This window comes from Artibeus jamaicensis, unplaced genomic scaffold (genome assembly GCF_021234435.1).
Source record: "Artibeus jamaicensis isolate MK-2021 breed Jamaican fruit bat unplaced genomic scaffold, CSHL_Jam_final contig_387, whole genome shotgun sequence".
NCBI classification, from domain to species: Eukaryota; Metazoa; Chordata; class Mammalia; order Chiroptera; family Phyllostomidae; genus Artibeus; species Artibeus jamaicensis.
The window spans coordinates 43699099-43718348 of NW_026521812.1; the positions used below are offsets into that span (position 1 = coordinate 43699099).

Below are 19250 nucleotides of genomic sequence, written 5' to 3' on the forward strand. Positions count from 1 at the left end.
TTGGCTACTCTATTCCCTATGCTGTACTTTACATCCTCATGACTGTTCTGTGACTGCCAATTTGTACTTCTTAATCCCTTCACCTTTTTAATGTTAATATCTGTTAACTTAGCTTAGCACTCAAGTCATTTTGTTTTGGAAAGATCAGGCAAAGGGAATTACAGTGTCCCACATTCTAGACTCATCTGATTAGATTCAGATTAAATTATCTAAATCTTTGATTTCTTTAGATAAAAATATGAACTGACTATAAAATAGTGACATTACAGTATGGCTTTCAGAAATGATAGGTGTGTCCATAGCAGTAAGATACAACCTGATAAAATTTGTATCAGCGTATTTTCAGTCAACCTTATACAGGTAACTTTGAAAAATACAACTGCACATTCTTTTGTGTTCCTGTGGGGAATAAATAGCTGCAATTCAGGGCAAGAAATAATATCTTTTATGTTTAATAAAATACTACAAATGAGGGACTTGACATGCTTGATAAAGCTCGAAGGAATAAATAATGTAAGAACAGTTATTTTAGATAACAAAAGATATAAAAAAGATAAGCACTGAAAAATGGTTTCCCAATTACCAAATTCCTCTCCTGATTCCTGTGTTAGGTCTTTAAAATTTTTTAAGTTTGTGATTCTTTGCACTCTGTGTTGTATGAATTACCTCTAGTCCTTAGAAGGAGGCGTGGGTGAATTGATGGAAGGATGAAAAAATGTATAGACAGACAATTCTGAGACTTGATTTTTTAGTCACCTTAAAAAACTTATGGAAAAGTAGATACTTGGTTTGTTTTAAGTAAAGTTATTGTTAGCACATGTGTTAGTCGTAGCATTTCAGAGCTGGAAGAAACATTAGTAATGAACTGATTTATATCCCTTTTTTTAAAGTTAAAGGAATGGGCTTAGAAAACTTATGTGATTTGAGTGACCAACAGAAATAGATTTACATTCTGATCACAGTTTTATATTATTCCTGTTGTACCACTCTTTACGTGGCTGAATCAGGTAATGATTGAAAGGTCAAATTTAATTGGGGACCTAAAAGGCGTATTCTGGAAGAAAATTTGAGTATGAGGCAAATTTCATCAAGATAATTTGTAAAGGTTTAATATTTATTTGAGTTTATCTTTAAAATTAGACAAAAGACATTCTGTGAAAAATACCTTTTTTTACTCAAAATAATTGTTGGCTACTTTAATCATTCTCTTTATTATATTTATTTCTGATCGACTTTTGGTAGCATTTCAGTATTAAATACGGTCTCATAGATAAAAGTTTGCCTCTCTTAAAAATATTTAAAGTATTATGGTGGGAAAAGTTTGAATGTTATTCCCAAACTCCATTTTAGTAATGATTGCCACAAAAGAGGTATATATCTTGTCAAGGTGATTTACTTTAAAAACAATACTTATTTGAATATATAAGAGATGGTATCTCTTACCTGTTTTTAAATCCATTGTACAGTTTTTAGTTACAGTCCATATAATATGTTTATTTTGCTACTTCATTTAGACTGAACTAAATTTGCAGCATGAGATAATAAGCACGTTTACTTTTTTTTTTAATTTGAAATTATTCTGATTTGCTAATGAATCTGAATACTAGGTGTGGCAGGGAGACAAGTATTTATCCTTCTTAAAAGAAGAAATGGTGTTTTCATAACTACTCTGTTGCTTTACGTGATGAACTAATAAAAATGGTTCTTAATCTACAATTTTTCCTGGCAGAAGGAAGCCTGATCTGGAACACAGCGGGCCAGGCTGCCAGCTGGATGAGAGGGGGAAAGGCTCCAGCGCTCTGCCCACACAGAATGGGCACCACAAGTCCCCCTGTCTGTGTGCGCGGAGACCTCTCTACAGAGGGACAGATGGGAAAGGGAAAGCGCCGGGGTCTAAAGTTTCTTTCGTTCTCCATTTCAGTTTCTGTTTCAGCTGATTTCTTCAGTTAGCTTAGATTATTAAGATTTTGGTATAGTGACTATAATTTAAATATTAAGTCTGGATAAATGGAAGTCTTTGGCTTTATTTGGTTTATTGAATGTGATGCATGTATGTTTAATGTACATAAATTTAACTACATATTTTTAAAAATTTACGTTTTAGGATTATTAAAGTCTGGTAAGACCAATTCCACGGAATCTGTTCTGGAACTAATGACATCTGAAGACTCTGAAGGAAGCTCTGCAGGAGTGGGTAGCCCTAGAGATTTATCATCCCCTGATTTCACAACGGGATTTCATTCAGATAGGATTGAGGTTTGTTTTTTCTCATCTGTTAATGTACTCTTTTCTTAACTTCAAAATTTAAGTTTATAGACAGTTTATCTTTCATTTTATGTTATTTTTACTTTAAAACACCGTCCTGGCTGGTTTATAATAAAATATAATTGACATAATGTACATAGTTGGTTTTTAAGAATTCATATGTTTCCAGTTTTAAAGATTTTTATTTTTTAGTATAATCATTGTAATGATTATGCTGTTATAGTTGTCCCAGTTTTCCTCCCGTGTCCCTTTCCGCCTAGTATGCCCTTACTTCCAGCAGTCCTCCCCACCCCTTACTTCATGTCCATGGGTTGTGTGTGTAACTCCTGTGGTTTCTCCATTTCCTATACTATTAATATCCCCCTACTTTGTACGTACCAATTATGTTTATTAACCCATGCACCTTTTTTGGTGAAGGCGGGGCACCTTTCCCCCATTTTCCCCCTTCCCCCTCCCAGCTGATAATCCTCCATGTGATCTCCATTTCTCCTCCTGTTCTGTTTGTTTGTTGTTTGCTTAGTTTGTTTTTAAGGTTCAGTTGTTGATAGTTGTGATTTTGTTGTCATTTTAATGTTCATAGTTTTGATCTTCTTTTTCTTAAATTAGTCTGTTTAATATTTCATGTAATAATGGTTTAGTGATGATGAATTTCTTTAGCTTTACATTGTCTGGGAAGCAGTTTATCTGCCCTTCCATTCTAAAGGAGAGGCTTTGCTGGATAGGATAATCTTGGCTGTAGGTCCTTGCTTTTCATCACTTTGAATTCTTCTTGTCAGTTCCTTCTTGCCTACAAAGTTCTTTTCGAGAAATCAGCTGGTAGTCTTATGGGAACTCTTTTGTAGGTAACTCTCTGCTTTTCTTGCGGATTTTAAGATTCTCTATCTTTAACCTTTGGCATTTTAATTGTGATGTGTCTTGTGGCCCTTTTTGGATCCAACTTGTTTGGGACTCTCTGCGCTTCCTGGACTTGTATGTCTATTTTCTTCATCAAATTAAGGAAGTTTTCTTCCATTATTTTTTCAAATAAGTTTTTAATTTCTTACTCTTCCTCTTCTCCTTCTGGCAGGGATTTGGATGTTGGAATGTTTAAAGTTGTCCTAGAGGTTCCCAAGCTTCTCCTCATTTTTTTGAATTCTTGTTTCTTCATTCTGTTCTGGTTAAATATTTATTTCTTTTGTTCCAAATTATTGTTTTGAGTCCTGGTTTCTTTCCATTCACTGTTGGTTTCCCGTACATTTTTATTTCACTTAGTGTATCCTTCATTTCTTTCTTTATTTTGTGGCCATACTCAATGAGTACTCTGAGCATTCTAATCACCAGTGTTTTGAACTTTGCATCTGACAGGCTGACTGTCTCTGTTTTACTTAGTTCTTTTTCTGGAGTTTTGTTCTGTTCTTCCATTTGGGCCATATTTCTTTGCCTTCTCAATTTGGCAGCCTCCCTGTGTTTGATTCTGTGTTAGGTAGAGCTGCTTTGACTCCCTAGCTTAGTAGTGTGGCCTGTGTAGAAAAGGTGCCTCTAAGTTATGTGCAGCTGATTTTGGGGTAATTGCCAGGGCGGGCAATCTGCTTCACCATCTGTTTTTCTCTGTTGGGGTTGGAGGGTGGGACTCAGAGACGGGACTGGGCTGCTGCCTTGCCTCTGGAGGCCTGCCCAGCACTCACCCTGCTTCCAGTCACCTCACCCCCCTACCATATGCGATCAGCTCTCCTCCAGCTGCTGCAGTAAGGTTTGCATACATTCTAAGCCTGTGTGGGCCCTTTAAGAGGCTAAAAGCCAGCAGTTTCTTCCACTGCCCCACCCCCTGCTGGTTTTTACAGCAAGAGGTAATAGGAGTTTATTTTCCCCGTGCTGGAACCCTATACAGTCTGCTTTAGGGCTGGATCACTTGCTAGCAAGGTATCCCTCCCGATTTTTATCCACCCCTTCTCCCGCCACCACCACCACTGCTTCTCCATGCCACTCTGCCTTTCCACCCCCTCTCTGTGACTCTGCCCCTCTCACCCTTCCGAATGAACGTGCTGCTTTAAATCATTGGTTGTCGGACTTCTGTGGAGCTCAATTTTCTGACGGTTCTGAGTGTTACTTGTTTTTGAGAGGGGGTTATAATTCTATCATTGTGCAAGGAGATGAAGCATGACTACCTACTTCTTCATCTTGACCCAAAGTTAGTTTTAAAGATTTTAATGGCAGTTTTGAACACTCTATGATGTTTTATTTCTAATCTTTCTACAAATAAAATTCATATTTATGTAAAATATAGGAACACTGTATAGATATATTGGAGAATATATTTATAGCTAAATTACTTGAAAATTATTTTGTGTAATTCGGTTAATACCAGCTACATATTGTCAAAGGAAAATTATTTTGATGGTAAGCCTAATTTCAAATTCTGCAGTCTCTTTCTCCATAGTGTTAATGGAAGCAATATAATATGGAATGGAGTTCTTATCTAGCACAGTTCACATTAAGATTCAGAATTCCTAGTCTGTTCAACTTTGAGAGGCCATTTTTTAAGGCATCTGTTGATTCCATGATTTTGAATCTATAGGAAAGGAAAATGTGTGACTTATTAGATATAAAGTCATTTTTTTCTAATCTCTATACATAGAGCATTAGAACTAGAAATTACTAAGACAATGGGAGATTTACCCTTTCCTAGGATCTTTTAGACCTCAAGGATTTTGTTTGTTTGTGTGTTTATTATTATTTTTTCCCCTGGCCTATGCGGCTCAGTCGGTTGAAGCCTCCTCCTGTAACTAAGGTTGTGGGCTGACTTTTCAGTCAGGGCACATACCTACTTTGCAGCTTCAGTCCCTCCTGTAAGGTCTGGGTGCATATGGGAGACAATCAATCAATGCTCATCTCTCACGTCGATGTTTCTTTCCTTTCCTTTCTCCCTGTGGAATAAAAAATGTCCTGGGGTGAGGATAAAAATAAATAAATGTTTTTTTAATGTAAGGTAGAAATTGTGGGGGTAATTCATATTTACCCTAGGATTGGTCTGGAATACAGTTGAGGTTTAAAGGAAGGTTGAAGTTATGCTGTGAATATCTGGCAAGAATAGAAGAATCTTATATGGCAGTGGAAATACTGTTTTAATAACTTCCTTCACCTTGGATAGTAGCAGTAGTTGTCTTTTTTAAAGTGTTAGTATTATGTGAGTTTAATTTTATCAGAGCATTTCAGTTACATTCAGAGTGAATTATACATTTTTAATAAACTTCCATTTTGTCTGATACTAAAATCTTGGACTTTCATTTTGAAGTTACTGCTTCATATGTTACTGAAACAACTTACATTTATTTACATTTTTGTTTAGTACTTGTGTAAATAGGGATTTAATATGCAAACTTATTTCCCTAAAAATTATTCCCAAAGCTCGGAATAATTGAGTTACAGTCACTGAACCAGTCTGAGAACTGGCTAAGGCACTAAACTCTAGAACTGAAGTGGAGATGCTAGACGGTCCTTGTCACGCGGCTTTACTCTTTAGCATTTCAGTGCGTTCGCTGCTCCTGGTGCTTCCTCTTTTGTTCACTTTTTAAATGTTATTTTTTTTTTACCCTCAGGGCAAAATGAAACCATGTGTTAATGGCACACCGCCTGCATATTTCAGAGAAGATTTAAAACTGTGGCAAAAACCACCAGTACTTAAAAGTTCTGCTGCACAGCCCATTCCAAGTAACAGAATCGATAATTCAAACTCTTGTAGTTGGGTTGCTGGCTCTTTCAGGTAGGATATTCATTTTGTGCCATACCTGTTAGTCTGAAGAAATATTATTCCTTTTTAGTCGAATGAATATTTTTAATGAAGCACATTTAAAAATTTTAGTATAGATTTATAATATGATACACAGGAAATTACCTAAAAGCACACAAATTACTAAATGGCTAAAATAAGTTCTTTTTTATTGCCGGACAAAATTTAATTGCCTTTGTATTGTCATCAGTGAATACTAGTAAATACTGCCACACAAATATAATGACTTTGTATCAGCTTTTTTTGGGGGGGGGGATAGTATATATTAGTTAAAAATATCACCCATGAAGACCATTTTGTCATTTTAAGGCTTACTTTATCTTTTTTTAGCACATTAAAGGGGAACTTAAGATTGCATAAAATGTATTGTTATTCACAGTTATTTAGCTAATGTTATAGTGTGCTTTTACCTTAAACTGTATTTTATCTATATTTTTCTTTTATTAGAAATCAGTTTTTAAAACTGAAGGAGTAGATAGATATAATTAAAATGCAGTATTTTCAGTATTTATTGAGCTTGCGTTTCATCTCTATGTACTTACTGTGGTTTATAATTTACTGTGGTTCTGAAACTTTTAATTGACTTACAATTATATTATTCGGGTGTGTGCCACTGTTTTGAAGTATACTGTGTTTTGCACAGTTGGAATGAAGATTTGTTTTGTCCCAGTGTTTGTTGCTTCATGTTCTAAAGGTAGTTTGAAATGTAGTCTCAATTTTTTTGTCTAAATAAATATATTTGTGAGAACGCCTAGTAGCATTTTCTAATCACTACTGTTAGACTATTTTAAAAACATATTTTAATAATACCTTGGGCTAGAGTCAGAAAAATAGATCGGCTGTTTCTAAAGATTGTAGGATTTTTTTTCTCATTATGGTGTAACTCTCACTACGGTGGGTCTCTAATGTTGTTGAGCATCCCCAAGTTTTCCATTAAATGTTTTTTCTTAACATTAGATAGCAGCAAGAATTTTGTTTGTTAAAAATAAAAGGAAAGTATATAATTTTTAAGTTCCATTGATCTTGAAGGATAAGAATTTAGGTAGAACTCTGAGTCCATCTGCCTGAGTTATATAAGTCATGAGTCTTTCTGTCTCTTGGCTTAGTTTTTTCTTTAAGAGTTTCAATTTTATTACTTAACCATTACGACTTTGGATGCATTTTAGTGGTTATTTATGTATGTACATATATATAATTAGCTGTTATTCAAAGTATCTTTTTTGAAGTTTGCCACAGCTGATGAACAGACCTAAATTGTCCTCTCATTGTAAACCTTGTATGTACTTTACAGTTTCAGTGGAGTTTCAACATAGGGCTTTATGGATAAATGGAGACGTTGTAAAGTAACTTTTGTGTCTTTTAGTCCTGTCAGCCCTCCTGTCGTGGATCTCAGAACCATCATGCAAATTGAAGAAAACAGACAAAAATGTGGAGCAACACCAAAGACAAATGTGGGGTTAGTTTAAAAAATGATAAAAAAGGAGAGACCATGTTGTATTGTAGTTCTGCCCTAAAAAATTGGAAATACCTACTGGACCTTTCCTGTTATTTTTCTGCATTTTATGTTCAGGTTAATTATAAGCCCTTTTCTAGGTAGTTCAGCCTCCATAACATATTTTCTAATAATGAGCTACAGACTTTGTTAGGTTGATAGTCCAGCTCTTGTTGAATACAATATTTAATGCCAGAAACTTGCCTTTAAAATGATCATTGTGGACTAGTTCTGATGCAGGTGTATTAATAAGTAGGAGACTCACTTGATTACTGATAGTATAAACTGATATTATCACTGTTGAAACTTTGTGGCCATTTTGATTCAGTAATAGTAAAACCATATCAAATAAGCAGAAAATTACCTGTAATCTCCATTAAGTAGAAATTAATGTTAATTGGTTTAATTTAATTTCTAACAATGATTTCTTATGGAATTAAACTTTCTCAGGGGTAATGAAACTAATTGGTTTAATTTAACTTAATTTCTAGCAAAATGATTTCTCCTGGAGTTAAACTTTCTCAGAAGCAACGGAAAATGATTGCAATGACTACCAAAGAAAATAATTCAGCAATGAACAACATGGAAACAGGTTTAACTGTTCTTCCCAAAACCTCAAAACCAGCACATGCATGGTATGGTCTGATTTTTAATAAAATAAGCATAGATCTGTGCCTTATTAGCTTTTAGTTCTTGGCTTTGGGATCTTATTTTTCCATCTTTTCAAATATTTCATTTTCTTCTATGTTTTTAGTTAAAAACTGTTCCATGGGAAGTAAATACCACTTTCTTTTTGTTTTGACAATTACATCATGGTTTTCAAGTTTTTCATACATAGATATATTACTTTTGGTATTTTAATTTGTTTTTATAGAGAAAGCATTTTAAAAGGGCATTTTTTTTCATTTTTTATAATATACAGGGGTGGGCAAAAGTAGGTTAAAAGTTGTAAGTACATGAAACGCAGTTTATACATATATTATTATTTACTTATTAATTATTGTATCGTTTGAGCCCTTATTGGATTGCACCTAAGTGCATTGTGCCACTGTGACATTCTTTTGAGTTAATAAAGAACTCAGTTAATAAAGAACTTTATTTTCCTAATAACCATGATTATGATAATAATCATAATCTGCATGTCTTTTTTCATATGAATAACTATAAGCCTACTTTTGCCAATGAATGCCTGTATATTATGGGAAAATATGGTAAAAGCAAACTGTTTTGACTGTCTTAATTTCTTTGTCTTTCTGTGTGCATCGTGGATATCTACAGTTTTATCATCAAAGATTGTCATTGTTTCTTTTTAAAGCGGAGCCATTTATATAATAGTGTATTATATAAATTTTGTCCATTGGAATTTACCCATAATGGCAGCATTAATAGAAATAATCTTCCAAATGGTAAAATAGCAATTTTAAGATGTGCAAAATATGTTGTACTTTCTGTTCCTCTCCAATTCTTCCTTTTCTTGTGACCGATATAATAATTGGCAATCAAAAGCAAAACTACCCGGGTACACAGGGCAGGAAGATCAGTAGAACCTTGTTTCTCACAAGCATTGACTAGAATCTAGGAGGCTGCCGTAGGATTTGGGAATCCCTTCACTGCTTCCACTGCCACATTTTTCTGTTTGTAAGGGGAAATATTTTTCCCCATTAAAGTGTAAATTGTTTTGAGAGAATGAGAATTCACTTTATTTTGAGTGCCACCAATGAGACTAAATCAGTGTCTTTTAGCCACTAGTAGATATAAATCATGATCACAGAGAAAGAAACAAGAGGTGGGGAAGCCCAAGTAAAAAAGAAAAGAATATGTAAGACTTTAGAGAATGGATTTAGTAGAATGTTTTAATTCATTTGTACTGGTTCTGTACCTTCTACATGGAAGGCATTGTTCTTGTTTTTGGTGATAAGGCAATGTGTAAGACTGATTTGGTCGCTGCTTCTTAGGGTTTATGGAGTAGCTCTTAAAACATTCAGTTGTGTTTTCCCTAGTCAAAAGAATGGAAAAGATAAAAAAAAGCAATTCTCAAGATACTAAATTTATGGTCATATGAGAGAATTAACTAAGCACATGAGAAAGCACTGGGCTTAGGGATATAGTTTTAGTCACGCCATCAATCAGTTTTCTTATTTAAAAACAAAAAGTGACCAAAAAAGGAACAAACAGTGATGATTCAAAGTAGGGAATCCATCCAATGGACATGGACATGTTGAATTTCTCGAGGTGGAATTTCATCCCCAATTAAAAATTTTAAGTCAAATTAAAGCACAGGCATAGTTAAAAATTTGATAATATGGTAGTGCTGCAAGGCTTATAAAGAAAGACAATGGCTCCCTGTCCCAAACTTTCCCTCTTATGTCTGGTTAATTAAGACTGATGTATGGATCATGAATGTGATTTTATTTCCTTGTTTTACACTTTTTTATTTTCTTTCCCCGGAATAACTAATTTCTTCAATTTTCCCCTTGCTTTTTGTGTACTCATCACTAATTTTCCCAAAACTCTAAAACATACCTCTTTCTAACGCAGTGAAACATAACAGGTAATCTATCAATTTCACTTGTTTCCATGGGGTTGTCTTTCTTAGAGCCCTGTGTTGCCTGGTCTGACCCGGGTCTTTTCCAGGCCTGCTGAGTATCTGTCATCTTGACTCCCCTTGCCTGCCATCCAGGGAATTGCCCTTATTTCCCTACAGTGTTTGATCCCCAGATTCCTAGATCCTGTGGGGTTTTGTTTGTTTGTTTGTTTCTTGGTTTCCTCCTTGTTTTGATACAGCACAGCTCCAGTAATTTTCTGACAAAGGATGTATAGGACATATATTTATGGAGCTGTCATATCTATGAAAATGTTTTTATTTTCTTCACTCTTGGCTGGTAGATTGAAGCAATTCTAAGTTGGAAATCATTTGTAGGGTTTGTTTTTTTATCTAATTGTTGGGAGATCTAATGCCATTTCAACTCCTAACTTTTTATATGTTACCAGTTTCTTCCCTGCCTGCCTTTTTTTCTAAAAGCAAAAAGTTTTTTGTTTGTTTGTTTTAATCCCTAGTGTTCTGAAATTTTCCAATAATGTGCCTTGGGTTTGTTTTTTTTGATATATTGTGCTGCCTACTTGATTGGCTCTTTTAATTAGGAATAGTATTTCTTTATGTTCTAGGAGCATATTACATACTGTTTGATACTTTTCACTATTTTCTTGAGAATTCATATTAGCTGGCCATTGCTCTTCCTAGATATCTCTAGTTTTCTTACTTTTGCTCTTCTCCTGGCCACATAATTGTCTTTGGTTCTACCTTCTAGGATATTTCTCATATTTTTCTTACAACCCTTCTACTGGGTGTTTTATTTCATCTATTAAAATCTTTATTTGGCAAGAGCTCTTTCTGTCTGCTGATAATGTCATTCTCTAGTATCCTATTCAACATACATACACTGTTAAAGATAACTGTGTGCTATAAATTTTTCACTCTTTAGTATGTACCAGGCAACATGTATCAGAATGTTCATATTATTGTTAGTAAAATCCAAGAACTGAAAACAACCTAAATGATCATAGCAGCAAATGAATAAAATATATGGGTTTTTATAGGATATATACCTAATAATGAAAAAATGAATTATGACTAAATTCAACTACATGGATGAATCTTATCAATATACAATTAAGCAAAAGAAGCTACTCAGCAGTTCTGGCCAAGATTGAGGTGTAGGTAGATATACTTTGCTTCCTTGCAAACCAAAAGAAGGATAACAATCAATTTAAAAACAAACAAACAAAAAAAGCAACTAGAACTGCCTGAAAATTGAACTGTATAAAGTCCAACAACGAAGGTGTTAAAGAAGAAACATTCATCCAGACTGGTAGGAGGGTGGAGACAGGCACCCGGGGCAGAAAGGACGTGCAGCAAGGTGGTGGCTGGAGGATAAGAGCCAGGAGGCAGCTGGCAGACTGGGCGGTTCTACATTTGCTTGCAGATGAACTGGGAGGAACAACTGGGGAGCAAGACAGACTATGCAATGCAGGGTTCCAGTGTCGGGAAAATAAAGTCTCAGAACCTCGAGCTTTAAAACCTATGGGTCTTACAGCAGTGGAAGAAACAGCCAGTCTCTCAGGAGAGCCCGTTGGAGGTACCCATAGGATCCTGGAACATACACAAGCCCACCCATGCAGGAATCAGCATTAGGAAGGGTGCAGTTCCCATCAACTCGGAATCAGCACCAGGGCAACAACTGGAAGGGCCACCAGTTGCTTGTGTAGGGAGGGAAGTAGGGAAGTGACTGAAAGTCACTTGTGACTGCTTGTGAGAGCTGAGCAAGTAGCATTCTTCCCTTTCTGACCCTTTCCCCGACATATAGCTCCACAAAATGGTGAAGTGGGTTGCCCTGCCCTGGTGATACCTAAGGCTCCGCCCCTTACAACATAATAGGTGTGTCAACACACAGAAATATGGCCCAAATGAAAGAGCAGATCAAAACTCCAGAAAAAGAACTAAATGACAAGGAGATAGCCGACCTATCTGAGGCAGATTTCAAAACACTGGTAATCAGGATGTTCAGAGAATTCACTGAGTGCAGCTGCAAAATAAAGGAGTGGAGGCTATACAAAGTGAGATAAAAATATACAGGGAACTAACAGTGAAGGGAACTAACAGTGAAGGGAAGGAAACCGAGACTCAAATCAACAATTTGGAACAGAAAAACATTCAACTGGAACACAATGAAGAAACAGGAATTCAAAAAAAAAAAAATGAGAGGCTTAGGAACCTCTGGGACAACATCTGAATTGTGGGGGTACCAAAAGGAGAAGAGGAAGAGCAAGAAATTGAAAACTTAATTTGAAAAAATAATGAAAGAAAACTTACTTAATTTGGTTGAGGAAATAGACATACAAGTCCAGGAAGCACAGGGAGTCCCAAACAAGTTGGATCCAAAGAGAACCACACCAAGGCACATCATAATTAAAATGCCAAAGGTTAAAGATAGAGAATCTTTAAAGCCGCAAGAGAAGAGGAGAGAGTTACCTACAAAGGAGTTCCCATAACACTATAAGATGATTTCTGAAAAGAAACCATGCAAGCAAGAAGGGGCTGGAAACAAGTATTCAAAGTGAGGAAAAGCAAAGACTCACATCCAAGATTACTCTATCCAGCAAACCTATCATTTAGAATGGAAGGGTAGTTAAAGTGCTTTCCAGATGAGGTTAACTTCAAAGCTATGAAGAGTAAAATTACAACAGATTCACAACTATCAACAACTGAACCTAAAAAAAGAAAAACAAGCAAACTAGAACAGTAACAGAATCACAGAAATGGAGATCACATGGAGGGTCATCAGTGGGGAGTGAGATGGGAGAGAATGGGGGAAAAGGTACAGGGAATAAGAAACATACTCGGTAACTACAAAATAAACAGGGGGAGGTTAAGAATAGTATAGGAAATGAAGAAGCCAAAGAACTTATATGTATGACCCATAGACATGAACCAAGTAGAAGACAATGCTGGAGGGAATGGGAGTACCAGGCTAGGGGGATAAAGGGAAAAAATGGGACAACTGTAACAGCATAATTGATAATATATACTTTTTAAAAAGGTCACTCAGCAAAAAAAAAAAATTACATAGTTAGAGAAGTGGGTCCAAGATGGTAGTAGCATCAATGGATGCTGAGTTCACCCCCTCCTCAAGAACACATCAAATGTACACCTGTATTTAGAGTAATTCCTCCTGAGAGACAGTAATGAGCCAATTGAATAGCGTCTGCACAAACAAGCAAGAGAGAGAGTGCCTAGAAAAGACTGGGAGGCACAAGAGTTCTCCAGGAGCTGAAGGATTAACCCAGGATTAGAGGAATCAGTGAATACTGTTTACATTTCCCCTGAATGTGGATAGCAGTTGGAAGCTCTGTCTGAGATCTCTGGCCAACTGGCCTATAGGGCACTGGCCTGCATTCATAGCCGTCCTTTCTGGAGGTAATTCTAGCAGAATCAAGGGGGCTCTATAGCTTTCATACAAGAGTCCACTTTAACCAGAGAGTGATCAAGCAGGTACCGCACTTGCTTTTCCAAGTATCTAGTGGGCTGCGTACACAAGAGACCAGCCTCGAGGCGGCACAGCTAACAAAATGCTACAATACCCACCTGGAGGACTACCCTGAGTAGAGGAAGTGCAGAGGTAGTGGGGCACTGCTCTGTGCCCATGTGGGGCTGCTGCTCCTGGAGAGAGAGTATGGAGCTAGCAAAATGCTGCAGTTCCCACACACTGGACTGCCCTACCGAGAAAGTTTGGAGGTAGCGGGGGCACTGCTGCACATGTATGCGCCTGTCCTGACTCCAACTGGCTTGGTAAATACACAATACTCATAGTGAGTCAACCACTAAAAAAAGTAATAGGAATGTTAAAGATAATAGTGGCAAAATTAACTATAACTACAATAAATTATTGTGTCCCCTGATAAAAATTATTATACACACATATACACAAAAAACCATGACATCAAAAACAAAAAAGTGGAGAGTAAAATACATGAATTCACTTTTAGAATGTGATTAAAGTTAAATGCCTCTTAGCTTAAAGTAGATGGCTATAGATATAGGTGGATATATATATGAACCTCACGATAACCATAAACCAAAATGTACAAAAATATACACACAAAAAAATAATGGAATCCAATCAGAACATGAAAGAAAACCAACAAATTGAAAGCAATCAAGAGAAGAAGAAAGGAACAGTGAAGAACAACTAAAATAGCAATAAACACATACCTATCATGAATTACTCTGTGAATGGACTAATTATTCCAGTTAAGGACATACAAGTGGTAATATGGGTAAAAAGACATGACCCAGTGATAAGCTGCTTACATGAGATCTAGAGATTGAAAGACAGATAGACACACAAACACACACACACACACACACACACACACACACTGAAAGTGAAGGGACAGAAAGTGATATTCCATGCAAGTAGAACTGAAAGGAAAGCTGGAGTAGCAACACTTATATCAGACAACATAGACATGTCATTTTCAAAGGGTCAATCCAAGATGAGGATGTAACAATTGTAAATACCTACACATCCAACACAGGAGCACCTAAGTATATAAAGCAAATATTAATGGACATTAAAGGCAGAAATTAACTGTAATTGTATAATAGTTGGGGACTTTAATACTCTAATTAGCCCAACGGATAGATCATTTAGACAGAAAATTAATAAAAAATAATGAACTTAAATGCTACATTAGACCAGTTTGACTTGATAGACATTAATAGATCATTTCATTTTAAAAACCCTTGTAGATTACATCTTTTTCTCAAGTACACATGGAACATTTTTCACGATCACATACTAGGCCAAAAAACAAGCCTCAGTGATTTAAAGAAGATTGAAATTATTTCAAGCATATATTCTGACCGCAGTAGGCTGAAACTAGAAATCAACTACAAGAAAAAATTGAGAAGAAAAACACAAGTATGTGGAGGTTAAATAGCAGCCTTTTAAACCACCAGTGGATCAAAGTGGAAATCAGAAACTACCTTGAGACAAATTAAAATTAAAAACACTTTATAAAATTTATGAGATGCAGCAAAAGCAGTTATAAGAGTAAAGTTTATAGCTATGCAGGAAAATTCTCAACTTAAATTTACACCTAAAGAATCTAGAAAGAGAAGAACAATAAAACCCAAAATAAGGGTAAGGAAGGAAATAATGAAGATCAGAGCAAAAATAAATAGGAAATAGAATATTTATATGGAACTGCAGAAGACCATGGAAAGCCAAAGCATTCTTGAGAAAGAAGAGAACGGTTGAAGGTATATAATGCTCTCTGAATTCAAACCATACTACAAAGCTATAATAATCAAAACAGTATGTTATGGGCACAAACCATGCAGATCAATGGAACTGAATTGAGAACTCAGAAAAAAACTTTGCTTACGTGGTCTATTACATATATGACAAATGAGGTAAGAATATATAAAGGAGTAATTACAGTATCTGCAATGAGTGGTGTTGGTAAAATTGAACAGTTACATGCAAAAACTGAAACTGGACCATTTTTATCATATACAAAAATAAATTCAAAATGGATAAAGACCAGAAAACACAGGTAATAAACTATGGACATTAATGTAAGTAAAATCATCTTTGATAATGTCTTTTCAAGCAAGGAAAACAAAAGAAAATAAATGGAACTTCATTAAATTAAAAATCTGCACAGAGAAGGAAACCATCAAGAAAACAAAAGGACAACCTACTTAATGGGGGAATATATTCAGATGATGTATGCAATAAGGGGTTGATTTCCAAAATGTGTAACAATCACATACAACTCAATAATGAAACAACTAACTGATTCCAAAGAAATAAAAAGTATTGTAAGAAAATATGAACAGTTATATACCAACAAATAGGACAATCTGGATGAAACGTACAAATGAACTTCTAGAAACATACAATTTTACAAAACTGAATCAGGAAGAATGAGAGAATCTGGACATCTGTCTGTTGTATTGTGTTCACCACCCCAAGTATTATATTGGGTTGGCCAAAAAGTGTGTTATGTTTTTCTGTAAAAGACACATTTTTTTCATTTTCACCAATGACTATTGATTTGGTATTAGGAGTATGTCGGCTTCTAGTGGGTAGAGGCCAGGAGTGCTGCTAAACATCTTCCAATGCATAAGACAGCCTCACAGCAAAGAATCATTTGGCTAAATGTCAATAGGACCAAGAAACTTCACAGATCACTTTTGACACGTTCAATCAGTCACAGCGCCTTCTCCATACACTGCACAAATCTTTTCTTTTTTGCATTTTAATTGCATTTCTACTTTTTTTGAAATAATAAAGAATAATAGGAAAAAAGTATGAAGATTCCTCACAAACCTAAAAATAGATCTACCATATGATCTACCCAGCAATTCTATTTCTGGGTATTAATCTGAAGAAAATGAAAATACTAAGTAGAAAAGGTATATGCACTGCTACATTCATTGCAGCATTGTTTACATTAGGCAAGATGTGGAAGCAGCCTAGGTGTCCACTGATACAGATGAATGCATAAAGAAGGTGTGATGTGTGTGCGTGATCACACAATAGAATCTTACACAATAATAAATAATGAAATCTTGCTATTTGTGATGCAGATAGATCTAGAGCATGTTATTCTAAGTGAAATAAGCCAGACAGTGAAAGATAGGTGGTTTCATTTATGGAGTGTAAAAAAATAGAAACAGATTCAAACAAATCAAAGGGATGGTTATAGAGGGAAGTGGTGAGGAGTTGGGTGAAAACATGAAGGGGAATGTAGTCACTAGTGTTGTGATAAGTTCACGTGGTGACAGATGATTACTTGAATTAGTGGGGTGATAACAATGTAAGGTATAAAAATGTCAAGTCACTATATTGTGTACCTGAAACTAATATAACTATTATATACCAATTATACTTAGATGAAAAAAATTAAAAAATAAAATTAACTGACTATAATCATTTAAAAACTTCTGTGATTACATTAATACAAGTTGAAAATACTCATTGATTCAAGATCTGATTGGAAGCTCTGTGTTCCCGTGTGAAACAAGTTGACTGGTGGTTGTGAAATGGGAGATGACTTGGTAGTCTAATCTCAGAGGAGCCCTAAGTATCAGTATCTCTGTGTCTTTCCTTTTGAATTGGCCAGTGTCTCTAAAGAAGAGCCTTTTACTTTTTTATATTTGTTTGCCAGCATCCTGTTAGCTGATCAGGGTAAAGAGGTTGAGTTCTCACCATTCAATGTACATTTTCTTATCTCATTAAGTGTTTGGACTCAGTCCTTCCTGCCTGCACTACTAGTGATTTTCAATCAAATTTTCCTTCTACCAAGATAAAGAGGTACAGTTTTCTGACCACATGGAGATAGGGAGAATATATGACATTCTCTATCACTCCATAAGTAAACTTTCAACTTTTTCATGTTTACATTCTCATGCCCATTTTAGGATATTATACATAAGATGGGTCCACTGTTGAGCCTTTTCAGGGTTCTGGGCTCTGTTACACTGTACCACCATCTCGCTTCACTTGAGTTCTTTTCCATCCTTCTAAAATATAGTACGTTCTCCCAAAGTTTAGTCTGCCATTGGCTTAATGCTTTATTCTTTTTGCTTTTCAGGTTTATGTATTTCGATGACCCCTTGTCCACCTAATAAGGGATTTCAGGGGAAAGAATTAATGCAGCCATTTATTTGAAACTTCAGACTTTGACTTTCAAATTTAGGAAAAATTTTCCCCCAGTGATTTGGTAACATGAGGTCAGACTTCTACACTGAAGAGACTGTCTAAATTTCAAAAGAATTCTGTTATGGAATGTTAAAGAGAATTCTAAAAACATGGGAAATAGATGCTAAAAAATTTGTTCAAAGTGTAGTCAGAATATTTTTCATTGAAAAATAACTTGGTAACTATGAGGTGTAAGAGATGTTTATTATACATTTATTTTATGGAAATGTGATTGGAAAAGTTAAATACAAACAAATGAATAATGGATTTTATAACACAAGGAAATGTGTTTTGGGATACCAAGAATATTGATCTTAATGGACCAGTTATAGATAATTTTTTTCTGATTTATCAAAGATGTGTCTGCATTGCCATAAAATTAATCATTTGTATACCTTTTATGATTTCTTGCAACTATAGTTTTGATATCTGAAGGATCTTTTAAAATTCATTTATCATAAATTCCTTTATAAAAATATTTTATTTATTATTTTTAGAGAAGGGAAGGGAGGGAGAAAGAGAAGGACATGAACATCCATGTGTGGTTGCTTTTCACTCAATGGGGAGTGGTTATTTTGTGTGTGTATATATATATATCTATATCTATCTATCTATATATATATATAGCACATTTATTCATATATATAGATAGATAGATATAGATATAGATATAGATATAATTTTTTAATGTTCTCTTGTATATATGTGTTTGAGGGGAAATTTTTTGATAAATTCAAAGTCAGGTAAGTTTCTTTCGAAGAAATATTTTTAACATGACTACTAGTAGGTCAAGTTTCTGATACAAATCTATAAAGAAAATTTCTTGAATAATGAGCTAAGGTTTTACTTAGAGTAAATGACTTAAATGTGGACACAGCAGTAGAGTATAGTGATTAAGCTAGACTTCTGAATTTAAATCATGGAAGGCTTACTTGGTAGCACTGTGAACTTAAATCAGTTACTTAACCTTTTTCTGTCTCTATTTTGTCTATAAATAGAGCTAAAAACAGTACTTACTTCACAAGGGTATTGTGAGTATTTCACAGTACCTATATCATAGGAGTTGATACATGGAATACATTTAGCACCACCAATATTGTATTAACAAATATATAAATGTTAGCTATTATCATTTACTTAAATAATTTTGTAATATAGCCACATGATTTTTTAAAGTAAATCACTGATTTCCTTAATACATATTAAGTTTTTAGTGTGATTGTTTTTAAAAGAAATCTTTATGTGAAGCAGTTCATGTTCATTTAACCTTTACTGAGTAAATAGAAATTTGGTAAAAATTTTTAGCTAATCTTGTTATGAATGAATGAATGGATGCATGCATAGCTCATATGTTAGCAAAGCAAAGTGTGAAACATCATCGTTTTCCTCCCATCTTTGTTATCTTTGGCATTTTATAAGGGGTGTTGTTTTGATTTCTTATGGAATACAGTGGTAG

The 19250-nt window shown here is 35.0% G+C and overlaps 1 protein-coding gene across 1 annotated transcript in view; it reads left to right on the forward strand.

Moving 5' to 3' along the window:
• The window catches only part of IBTK (inhibitor of Bruton tyrosine kinase), an 86894-nt gene that overhangs the window by 52611 nt on the left and 15033 nt on the right, over positions 1 to 19250 (forward strand). The window contains exons 22-25 of the mRNA XM_037143777.2: positions 2105 to 2256; positions 5841 to 6004; positions 7395 to 7487; positions 8015 to 8158. Coding sequence (XP_036999672.2) covers positions 2105 to 2256; positions 5841 to 6004; positions 7395 to 7487; positions 8015 to 8158 — 553 coding nt within the window. The remainder of the gene's footprint in view (positions 1 to 2104; positions 2257 to 5840; positions 6005 to 7394; positions 7488 to 8014; positions 8159 to 19250) is intronic.